At 39.6% G+C, this 12,736-nt stretch overlaps 1 protein-coding gene across 3 annotated transcripts in view; it reads right to left on the bottom strand.

Annotated features, from left to right (window-relative positions):
- SLC1A3 (solute carrier family 1 member 3) overlaps window positions 1-12,736 on the bottom strand; it is a 78,570-nt gene that overhangs the window by 50,567 nt on the left and 15,267 nt on the right. For 2 of the 3 annotated variants that reach the window (XM_055422166.2, XM_055422167.2), the window contains exon 3: window positions 2,500-2,637. In XM_055422166.2, the coding sequence (XP_055278141.1) occupies window positions 2,500-2,637 (138 nt within the window). Of the gene's footprint in view, window positions 1-2,053; window positions 2,453-2,499; window positions 2,638-12,736 lie in introns of those variants that run through there. The other variant, XM_055422168.2, reaches the window with a different exon arrangement.

Raw genomic sequence — 12,736 nt, 5'->3', positions numbered from 1 at the left:
TTGAAGAGAAATATTTCCCTGTATCCATGACTCTATCGAGTAGGAAAACAAAAAGGAGCCTGAAAGGGCAACTTTCATATATAAAGATCCCTCACCTGCTTGGCCACTGGAGGCATTTGAGTTGGCTTTTCCATTCTAAAATATTGGGCCCTCACTTTGTCCTCTCCCAACACATTTTCCAGTAATGCTTTCCATCACACACAGAGATCCTCTTGTGTACGTGTAATATGCAAAAAGTCCCCAAAGGGGACCTCCTTATTTACACTGGATCACATCCTGCTTTGGTTTAGAATCCCTGCACTTCAAATCATGAAAGAAATTCTTATTGAATCTATCATTCATTCCAATTGATCATAAGTATCTAAATTATCATGTAGCTTAGAAATTATTCCTTTGAGACTAACACCTTGAAAAGATCTTTAGCAAATGTAATTATGTCCCTTGCCTTAACAGTCCTAGAAAAGAACTGAGACTCTTTTAATGGTCCCAAGTGCTGGCATTCCCAACTTGCAAGTAGGTTACCTTTTAAGGTTCATTTTATACTGGTTGTTCATAGTTTAAAATTCCTTTCTCTTTAACACCAGTATCATAAATGTTGGTAATTTCTCCAAGATTTACACACAGTTTCTTTTTAACCAAGCAGAGGGACTGCCTCATAGTGGTGTTGTTTTTTCCCTGAAAAATTACTCAACCAAAGCTCTTATTCCTGCAACAAAGTTGATGTATTAAGTATGAAAAAACACTAGGGAGTTCTACTTCAAAGTAACTGTTAACTAAGATTGCTAAAGGGAACTAATATTTTCTCTAGTTGTACTGAACAAAGGCTCACCTCTTACAAAGGGTAACACAGTGGGTTTTTTTTTTTTTAAGTACAATTACCAGAAAGCAGAAATCTCTAAACACTGGCCTTACCATTGAAGATACAGCATAAAGGAACATAGGACCCTCAGTTTGCATCCAGGAAAACTGCAGGTACTCAATTCAGACTCCAGCCATAGGGTGGTGGGAAGGGACTCCCTGTTCCACTAAACAAAATGGTGGCTATGAGTTCTGTCCTCTGAGTGCTTGCTGCAAGAACTTGCTTCCCAGAAAAAAGGCAGCAAATGCATAATGAGGACGTGCCCTCACCTCAGTATGAATGTAGCTTCTCTGATAAGAATCGTGGCCGGCTGTGATTACCTCTGGTCAGCAAGGGGCCAGACCAGTTTCAAAAACAAGTGCCCCAAATCATCCTGTCTACATGACTGTTTTATGGGCAACTCATCCTCCAATGGGAGCTTTATATACATGCAATCACTTGTTTGAAGACCTGGGCAAGTAGAAGCCAGCAGAGATCTGCAAGGCATTGGGAAAAAAAAAGAAACTGACGTAGTTTCTGTTCCAAGTAATGGCCAGCCTTCCAAGACATGAAGCAGTCAGAATCTTGCCTCAAGACTTTTGAGTTGTTCTATGAAGTTCTTTTTACACAGAGATCTTGAAAGGAGATTATAAACATCCTTGCGAACTCCCTGGGAGGTGAAAAGATACTGAGAGCCAGCTCACAGAATGATCTGCCTAAGGGTGGACAGTAAGCCAAGTACGGAAAAGAAAACAGGGCTAGTAATACCTGAGGTCTGGGCTTGAGCTACAAACCCAGAAACCATCCTGCTGGGGGTAGTGTCTACGGATATTCCTTCTCCAAGTCAGAGATGTGCTGCGGGAAAGAGAACAGTGGGCAGGGAGGAATGTACAGCAACATTTTTCTGAAACTTTTGGCTCTGTTCGTATTCACCAATCACACGTACTCTTAAACCGTTTCCCACACAGGCATAAGTCATTATTTCGCATTCATAGAGAATAAGAATCCTATCCTGCCAAGCTTCCACGCCTTGAAAATCCAAGTGTCAACTGACAAAGTGTCTGGATGGGGAAATCTCCCACCCCCTCCCCATTCTCCCACCAGCGTAAAAGGCAACGGGGGTGGGGGACAATGGAGAAGTCATGCGGGTTCACCAGGAAAAAAAAGATACAGCGTTGGTGGCAGTAGAGTTGGTGAGTGTGTTGTGGGCATTACCTCTTGATGAGGCTTCCAAGAAGGCTCCCGCTCAAGTCGTGGTGGCTCTGAGAACAAGCATTCTTGCATCAATAGCTAATAGGCTGTCCAACCAGATGTTATCTGGGTGGGATAAGAGGGTGAGAAAACAGACCTGTTGTACGCTGTTGTCAACTACATCGCTGTGGGCAGAGAAGGCTGGTGGTGTAGTGTCTAGCAGGGTGCCTCTTTCGTAGCGAGGCAGACCAGATTACGTGGCGGTTCAAATCCGTTTCCTCTTGTGATTGGTAAAATACGAGAGTTATAATCATTCATGCATTACTGAAGCCTCCTTTCCATCATTTTGAAGGGACTTTTATTTTCTAGAACAGAGCATGCATCCAGCAGAAACCTAAAGCGTTTGTTTTTCTAAGCGATCTTTGGCAATAAGCACACATGAAAAAACAAAACAAAACTGCATAGGGTACCTGTGACAAGACTGGAGATGATGAGTGGCAACACCAGCATCTGTAGCATCCTCATCAGTAGCTCCCCAGGAAAAGAGAAGTACTTGACTTCCCGGTAGCTCATTCTGTATGGTCGGAGGGTAAATCCAAGGATTGTACCTGAAGGAAAAAGAAAAACAAGGAAGAAAAGTTGAGTCTTTCTTGAAACTGAACAAGCCTAGAAAAATATGCAAGAATTTGGCTGGTGATCATGCCTGTCTAACAAGAATCAATCTATTTAAGCAGCAAATACTTCTGCTGCTTTGCTGCAAGGGGTGTTGCCTGTCTTTTCAACCAAAATCTCAAAGGGTCTGGCAGAATTCAGGGCTTCAAATACAAGTTAGAGAAAAAAACTGTTCCTGGTCTTGGCCAATGAAAAATTTCTTTGTCTCACTTGAAACCAATTTTGACATGGCCCAGGACAAAGTTATAAAGACTGGGGCATATCTAGAAAACAAAGCATGTACCCATACACAAGGCAATATAGGGGGAAAAGGCTTATTATATTCAAGTTCCTTTGTAACAACAGATGTTAGAACTGCTGGCATAACCACTTATAAAGGGTAGTGTAATTTTATTTTTTACAATTAAAAAAAAGAACTCCTCTTGCTCACACTGTGAATCCAGTTTCATCATCCCCCTATCTACACACCACACTTTTTGTCTACGTGGCCCTGATATTGCCTTGGAAACTATCCTGTACAGACTTGCTAGTTGCTGGCAAGAGAGGATTTCAAAATTACCAGACACATTTTCCAAAAATCTTCCTGAAAAACTTAGGGGATAATAGGGGTGAGAGAAAGCAACTTTCCCCTTAATTTGATTCTGCTCCTGGAACTTTAAAAAATATCAAAATGAAGTACTCTGTGGTGCTCTGGTGGTTAAGACTCTGTCTGCCAATGCAGGGTACATGGGTTCAATCCCTGGTCCAGGAAGATTCCACATGAGGGGCAACTAAGCCTAACCATACCACACCTACTGAGCCCATGCTTTAAGGTCCATGAGATGAAACTACTGAAGCCCGCACACTCAAGAGCCTGTGCTCTGCAATGAGAAGCCAATGCAATGAGAAACATCCACACTGCAACTAGAGAGTAACCCCTGCTTGCCACAACTAGAGAAAGTCAAGCGAAGCAATGAAGACCCAGTGGAGCCAAAAATAAATAACTAGAAATTTAAAATATTTAATAACTTTATATGCAAATCAAATTATGCATGATACGTTTGGAAATGTTTAGAAATTAACAAACATAGTGAATAAATTTACTTCCTCTCCCCTTTCCCTAATTAACTTTCCTGACTCCACCTCAGTTAAGTTCAGTTCAGTCGCTCAGTCGTGTCTGACTTTATGACCCCGTGGACCACAGCACACCAGGCCTCCCTGTCCATCACTAACTCCCGGAGTTCACTCAAACTTATCTCCATTGAGTCGGTGATGTGATTCAACCATGTCATCCTCTGTTATCCCCTTTTCCTCCTGCCCTCAATCTTTCCCAGCCTCAGGGTCTTTCTAATGAGTCAGCTCTTCACATCAGGTGGCCAAAGGATTGGAGTTTCAGCTTCAACATCAGTCCTTCCAATGAACACCCAGGACTGATCTCCTCTAGGATGGACTGGTTGGATCTCCTTGCAGTCCATGGGACTCTCAAGAGTATTCTCCAACACCACAGTTCAAAGGCATCAATTTGTCAGCACTCAGCTTTCTTTATAGTCCAACTCTCACATCCATACATGACTATTGGAAAAACCATAGCCTTGACTAGACAGACCTTTGTAGGCAAAGTAATGTCTCTGCTTTTTAATATGCTGTCTAGGTTGGTCATAGCTTTTCTTCCAAGGAGCAAGCCTCTTTCAATTTCATGGCTGTAGTCACCACCTGCAGTGAATTTGGAGCCCCCCAAAATAAAGTTAGCCACTGTTTCCCCATCTATTTGCCATGAAGTGATGGGACCGGATGCCATGATCTTAGTTTTCTGAATGCTGAGTTTTAAGCCAACTTTTTCACTCTCCTCTTTCACTTTCATCAAGAGGCTCTTTAGTTCCTCTTCACTTTCTGCCATAAGGGTGGTGTCATCTGCATATCTGAAGTTATTGCTATTTCTCCCAGCAATCTTGATTCCAGCTTGTGCTTCATCCAGCCCAGCGTTTCTCATGATGTACTCTGCATATAAATTAAATAAGCAGGGTGACAATATACAGCTTTGACATACTCCTTTTCCTATTTGGAACCAGTCTGTTGTTTCATGTCCAGTTCTAACTGTTGCTTCCTGACTTGCATACAGATTTCTCAAGAGGCAGGTCAGGTGGTCTGGTATTCCCATCTCTTTCAGAATTTTCCACAGTTTATTGTGATCCACACAGTCAAAAGCTTTGGCATAGTCAATAAAGCAGAAATAGATGTTTTTCTGGAACTCTTGCTTTTTCCATGATCCGGCGGATGTTGGCAATTTGATCTCTGGTTCCTCTGCCTTTTCTGAAACCAACTTGAACATCTGGAAGTTCATGGTTCACGTATTGCTGAAGCCTGACTTGGAGAATTTTAAGCATGACTTCACTAGCGTGTGAGATGAGTGCAATTGTGTGGTAGTTTTGGCATTCTTTGGCATTGCCTTTCTTTGGGACTGGAATGAAAACTGACCTTTTTCAGTCCTGTGGCCACTGCTGAGTTTTCCAAATTTGCTGGCATATTGAGTGCAGCACTTTCACAGCATCATCTTTTAGGATTTGAAATAGCTCAGCTGGGATTCCATCACTTCCACTAGCTTTGTTAGTAGTGATGCTTTCTAAGGCCCACTTGACTTCACATTCCAAGATGTCTGGCTCTAGGTGAGTGCTCACACCATTGTGAAGAACTTTTTTGTACAGTTCTTCTGTGTATCCTCTTGCCACCTCTTCTTAGTATCTTCTGCTTCTGTTAGGTCCCTACCATTTCTGTCCTTTATTGAGCCCATCTTTGCATGAAATATTCCCTTGGTATCTCTAATTTTCTTGAAAAGATCTCCAGTCTTTCTAGTTTTCCTCTCTTTCTTTGCATGGATCACTGAGGAAGGCTTTCTTATCTCTCCTTGCTATTCTTTGGAACTCTGCATTCAAACAGGTATATCTTTCCTTTTCTTCTTTGATTTTCGCTTCTCTTCTTTTCACAGCTATTTGTAAGGCCTCCTCAGATAGCCATATTGCTTTTTTGCAATTCTTTTTCTTGGGGATGGTCTTGATCCCTGTCTCCTGTACAATGTCACGAACCTCCATCCATGTTCATCAGGCACTCTGTCTATCAGATCTAGTCCCATAAATCTATTTCTCACTTCCACTGTACAATCGTAAGGGATTTGATTTAGGTCATACCTGAATGGTCTAGTGGTTTTCCCTACTTTCTTCAATTTAAGTCTGAATCTGGCAATAAGGAGTTCATGATCTGAGCCACAGTCAGCTCCTTGTCTTGTTTTTGCTGACTGTATAGAGCTTCTCCATCTTTGGCTGCAAAGAATATAAATAATCAATCTGATTTCAGTGTTGACCATGTGGTGATGTCCATGTGTAGAGTCTTCTCTTGTGTTGTTGGAAGAAGGTGTTTGCTAATCCTTGACCCCTAAAATGTGCTTATTCCATTACTATAAATATTTTCAAAAATTTTGCACTGTTATTACTAAAACATGTGAGTTATAGAGAAGTACTGAGTAGTCTAGAGGCTAGAGCTTGGGGAAGTGAATACTGGGTGTACACAAGTTTTTCCAAAGGAAGCAATCTTTCCTTTAAGGAAACTGAGCCATCCTAACTTCTTATGAAATGAGACACAAAGTTCATTTCAGTTGTTACTGTAACTTCCAACTTCAATTCTTGGATTCCAGCAGGAATGAAGTATCCATTTGATTACATACTGTGATATCCCAATCATGAGCTGAATTTATGATATCCAAATTATGAGCTGAATCTGTGTTTACTAGAAAATCCAGCTGACCCAGTTATCAAGACCTTCAGAAAAATATTTATTGCTTTCCCTCAGTATAACAGTAACATGTTTGATATAGAAAAGTTGATTGGGAAAAGGTAGAAAAGTCCAGGCAAAACCCTGCCTTTATTTGCTTTGCCATTTAAACAGCAAATAGCTAATGCTTATTGAGGTCTTACTATTTGCCAAACATTGCTGTTAAGTGCTTTGCCTGTATTTAGTCACTAAGTAGTATCCAACTCTTTTGAGACCCCATAGACTAGCCTGCCAGGTTCCTCTGTCCATGGGGTTTTCCAAGCAAGAATACCGGAATGAGTTGCCATTTCTTTCTCCTTCCTTTCCTGGCCTGTATTAGTATATTTAATCCTCAAAAAAATCCCAGGACCTAGGTACTAATTTACCACCAATTTACTCACAGAGAAATTTAATCACAGTGAACTTAAAACATGCCCAATTTCAATAGCTCTTCCATATCAAAGTTAAACAGTCACTGAAGTGGCAGAGCTGGGACTTAAACCCAGGCAGTTTGGACTCAGATCTCATGTTCCTGACTACATTTCATTCTCCTGCCTCTTCAGTAGGGCAGATAACCACTGTTAGTGCTTCTGTGAGTTTCCTCCCAGAATGTTCCCATACAGAATGAAATATATTGAAATCATGAAGACAATACTTTTCCATATACCGTTACTATAAACAATATTTTTAAGCCTCAGGATAACAGATCTAATGATTGCATCAAAATGTACCTAATATTCTTTTTTGTTGTCACTTGTTGTTTCACATTTTTTACTTTATGAAAAACTCCATTATGAATATATGAAGGCTGGTTCTTATCTAGGAGTATTTTGCTTAGTGTGGTTCAGGGAAAGGGAATCTATGCGTTAAAGAATCTGGCTACCAGGTAGGAAGAGGAGAGGAATAGGTGAGAGAGATTAAGATGTATAAACTTGCAGTTACAAAATAAATGAGTCATGGGTATGAAATGTACAGTGTGGGATAACATAGTCAATAATTATAAAATATCTTGGTAGAATGACAAATAGTAACTAGGCTTACCATGAGGATCATTTTTAAACGTATGGAAATACTAAATCATTATGTTGCACACCAGGAACCAACATAGTGTTGTAGGTCAATCTCACTTCAGAAACAAACTCATGGAAAATGAGGTCAGAATTCTGGTTACATGAGGCAGGGTGTGGGCAGAAGGAGAATTAGAGAAAGGTGGTCAAAAGCTACAAACTTCCAGTCATGAGATAAAGAAATACTTGGGATGTAATGGACAACATGATAAATTAACACTGCTGTACTTATATACGAAAACCGTTAAAAGGGTAAATCTTGAGTTATCACAAGGAAAAAATTTTTTCTATTTCTTCAATTTTTGTATCTATAAGATAATGGATGTTTACCAAACTTATTGTGATAATCATTTCATGATGGAAGGATATCAAACCAGTCAATCCTAAAGGAAATCAGTCCTGAATATTCACTGGAAGGACTGATGCTGAAGCTGAAGCTCCAATACTTGGGCCACCTGATGTGAAGAGCCGACTCACTAGAAAAGACCCTGATGTTGGGAAAGACTGAGGGCAGGAGGAGAAGGGGACGACAGAGGATGAGACGGTTGGATGGCATCACTGACTCAATGGGTATGAGTTTGAGCAAACTTTGTGAGATTATGAAGGACAGGGAAGCCTGGTGTGCTGCAGGCCATGGGGTTGCAAAGAGTCAGACACAACTGAGTGACTGAACAACAGTAAGTCAAATTATTACCTTGTACATCTTTGTGGGGGTTATGGGGCCGAGCTGAGTGGCTTGTGAAATCTTTGTTTCCTGACCAGAGATTGAATCCTGTTTCTCAGCAGTAAAAACTCAGAGTCCTAAACCATTGGGCCACCAGGGAATTCCTACACTGTATATCTTAAACTTATTTGGTGCTGTATGTCGATTATATCTCAATAAAACTGGAAGAAAATAAAGCGTATGACTACTTCAATTCATGTTATCAGTCTGCTTTCTCAATGGGTTAGCTTAGCAGTTTAATTCCTTAGTGAATTGAGATGGTTTATTTCCCATACCTCTAGGAACAGAGCATTATAAAAAATTGTTTAAAAGAAGCAGAATTTTTGAATGAGAGGAGAAAATAGTATGCATATTTGTTTTCTTTTGAATTTACTTAATATTTAGTGATCTTGACCATTCCCTCAATTGTATTTTCATCAAGCATTTATTAAATTTTGATAGTTTAAGAGTTTATGTATGTGTGTGTGTATTTGGTATATATTCTTTATGTAATAGAGATAATTACTCTCTGCCTATATTTAAAATGGCATTTGCTATAACTATTTTCCTAATTTACTTGCCATATATTATTACTTAATATATATAGGTATTCTACTTTGTAAAACAATGTCTACCCATCTTTTTTATTAGATGATCTCTTCAAGAGTTATAAACTTTAATTTCCCTCTCAAGTTTGAGAAATCTTTAATATATTTTTCCTTTTTTGATAGTTCACTTGGTTTTAAAATATTGAACCTTTAATCTTCCTGGAACTTGGTTTGGGGTAAAGGATTTGACTTCAATTTTCATTGTCCATTATTTGATACAGCAGTATTAAGAGCAGATAGGAATTATAAAAAGCTCTGGTTATATCTGTTTTTTTCCTACTTGTTCATATAAAGGTTGTTACTAATTTAAATGTTTTATAAGTATGTAAATAAATAAATATTTAAGATTTTTACCTTACTTCCAAATCAAATTTACACTGGTATTGATTATGTTTTGTGACTTTTGTTTAAATGCATTTAAACACTGGTCATTCAATTGTACAAAAAATATGCACGGTAAACATGAGAAACTCATTTTAGTCTTCTGGAATTTGACCATACCAAGCCAGTAGGAATTTTAGATATCCTTCAAGCAACAATTTAAGAATAAGCTTGGGTTTACAAGTTCATTTCTAAATTCATGTATTTACTCATGTATTGATACAATATTTCCAAGGGTAGGTAGCATCCTGCCTAGTTCAGAAAATTTAAATTACAATTTAGAAAAAAATTGGCAAGATAGTTTCTCTACTTATGATATAGGTTCTGAGATCAAGAGACAAGCTAGTGTAGATGAAAGAAGAGATTATTTTTTCTAAACATTAGGTACATTTGATCCCACTCCCCAGAGACCAACCATTGCCAACACTGATTCTACTCTGCTCTCAACAACCACTTCAGCTGTATCCAGCCTCTTTCTTTCTGAGTGTTCCACGTACCTTCTCTTCCATTTAGCCTGCCTAAAGACAGTTCTTAAATGCACCTGACCTCTGGGTCTTCAAGCATCTCTAAATCGTAGAAGCAACTGAGTACTAAGCTTTGATCTGCTGAAGATGCTGCAGAGGTACCCAGAACATCCTGGAACCTTCCACACGTCCTCTGACTTGCTGAGGGTCCTACAGTATGGTTATTAGTATCAAGTCACTTTTTAAAATGGTTACACCAAGTCCTTTTTTATGGAATGATTTAACTAAATTTAAATAGAATTTATTCATTAAAGTAGCCTGCCTTTTCTTTCTAGGGCAGGAAGGAAATCTTCCTTCCTTTCAATCCTTGGAAACCATCAGTACACAAAGGTAGGAAAGACATGAAAAGAAAACATGCTTCAGATTCTCTTGCTTAATGATATCAGTCTCAAGCATGTGCAAGATGCCACGTTCTCACAAGCACGGATACCATGGAGGCCAAGACTAGCACCACCTATATCTCAGGTGAAGAACTGGTCATCGACAAGGTCGGTGAACTGCCAAAACCACAAACCTGTGTAGGTAGATCACCTTATGAGTGGTCAAGTTCTTCAAGGTCAGCTGAGTGGCTGAGCTGGACTTCACACCCAACTCCAGGGCCCAGATCATCACCCACTATGCTGTACTCAGGGCCTCTCAAAAGTCATGTCACTGGTGGGTTTGGGGGAGAATGGATACACGTGTCTGTATGGCTGAGTCTTTCGCTGTTCACCTGAAACTGTCACAACATTGTTAATTGGTGATACCCCAATACAAAATGTTTTTGGTGTTTAAAAAAATAGTCATGACACTACTTTAAAGAGCAATATTTTATCTATCTTTTTATTCGATTTTGAATTAGGTTAACTAATTAGGTTAAATATGGAGCTTAAGTTGAGGACAGATTTCACTGAATTAATGAAGTTAACATCTAGCTGCTTTCAATTCATTGGTTACATGAAGAAACAAAAGACATTTTTTTCTTCAGCTTTCTGCTGGGACAGGCAGTTGGAGGTAAAGCCAGAGTGGTGAGGTCAGCCAGCGATCAACATCAAAATCAAGAGGAAATGGTCTGCAAGCAAAGATGGCTTTTGGGGGGTAAGCAATTCAGGTTTCTGATTACAGAAATGAAGCCTTTTCTGAAACACGTTCTCACAGCCTGATACATAGATGTCTCAGCGCCCTCTCCATTCTGTCCTGACCTGTTAGCGGGAGAGGGATGGGGGAGGCTGCTTCCCTTTGGTAAAGCAACTCAATGCCTCTGCAGAGATGGGTTCCATTAGTGGGCACTTAAGTACATTGATCTATATTCCCAGAATTAATAAAGACCTTTATGGCCATCAGATCTTCAGTGCAAAAGAACAGACCCTTTATTATTGATTACTCTGCGGAAATAACAACAAAAACCAGAAGAACTTCCTAACAGGACTGGTCAGAGCCGAAGCAAAGTTTGCAAAGTTGGCATCTTTGTGACATTATGTAATACGCAAATGTCATGAGCAATATCAAGATCACTCTTTCTCAGCCAGTAGGCTTATAGCACTCCTGTTTGGTATTTTAACAAGATTTCTAGAATCTAGGAAATACATTAACAAAAATGTTTATAGGGATGAAAACTAACTGTAGATGGTTAATTGCTATGAACAAAGATGCATTTTCAAAATATCCAATTCTTTCTCTTAATGTGTAAAACACAAGAAGGGAGTCCTTCAGGGGCTCACTGTTCTCCCTAGGGAGTCTATATAGCAAATACTTCTTTGGAAGATTAAATATCACTTCACTTTCTAAACTAAGACACAATATGCACCCTGGTACCTCAGAAAGAACACATTCTCAGCTTGCTTTTGAAGGCCAAACACACACAAGTAAAAGCTGAAGACCTGTTTTAAGAATTTGGTCCATATCTAATCTGAAAAAATCACTGAAAACAGTAAGAAGTCAGAACATATTTAAAAGAAAAAAAACAAGGCACAATCAGAACTAAACTAGATCAAGTCACCCAATTTAAGTTTTGGTGGATGTTGGAGTTTGAAATAAAAGTTTTACTAAGATTCCTGCCCTATCTCCAAACTCTGGAGAGTTGGTAGAAAGCCTTCTTGAATTATTACTTACAATGCAAAATTTTCAGGAAGAGATTGATGCCCCCTAAAGGCTCAGATATCAAGAGAATTTAAAGGTGACAGTGGCATTGATCTTGAGGACCTCACATTCTGAGGCCAGCTGTAAGAAAACTACCAAAAGCCCACCCAAGATGAGCCAACTAGCTCTTTTAGCATTTACATTGATTCAAGGATGTAACAGTAACAACAAAAGTTGATAGTGCACCAATTGTTTTATGTACAAAATGCTACTATTTCCCAGCTATGGTCTTTTCATTTTTGTAGCAAAAAAACAAAACAAAACCCAAACACACAAACAAACAAAAAACTAGCACTACTTTGCCTCAAGTTTAGTTAGTTAGTTAGTTCAGTCGCTCAGTTGTGTCCGACTCTTTGAGACCCCATGAACCACAGCACGCCAGGTCTCCCTGTCTATCACCAACTCCCAGAGTTCACTCAAACTCATGTCCATCGAGTCAGTGATGCCATCCATTCTCTGTCGTCCCCTTCTCCTCCTGCCCTCAATCCCTCCCAGCACCAGAGTCTTTTCCAGTGAGTCAACTCTTCCATGAGGTGGCCAAAGTATTGGAGTTTCAACTTTAGCATCAGTCCCTCCAATGAACACCCAGGATTGATCTCATTTAGAATGGACTGGTTGGATCTCCTTGCAGTCCAGGGGACTCTCAAGAGTCTTCTCCAACACCACAGTTCAAAAGCATCAATTCTTCGGCGATCAGCTTTCTTCACAGTCCAACTCTCACATCCATACATGACCACAGGAAAAACCATAGCCTTGACTAGACGGACCTTTGTTGGCAAAGTAATGTCTCTGCTTTATAATATACTATCTAGGTTGGTCATAACTTTCCTTCCAAGGAGTAAGCATCTTTTAAT

The sequence above is a fragment of the Moschus berezovskii genome, chromosome 18 (genome assembly GCF_049115385.1).
Source record: "Moschus berezovskii isolate FMDL1 chromosome 18, NW_MosBer_1.0, whole genome shotgun sequence".
In the NCBI taxonomy this organism is placed as follows: domain Eukaryota; kingdom Metazoa; phylum Chordata; class Mammalia; order Artiodactyla; family Moschidae; genus Moschus; species Moschus berezovskii.
This window is presented reverse-complemented; position numbering and strand designations above follow the sequence as displayed.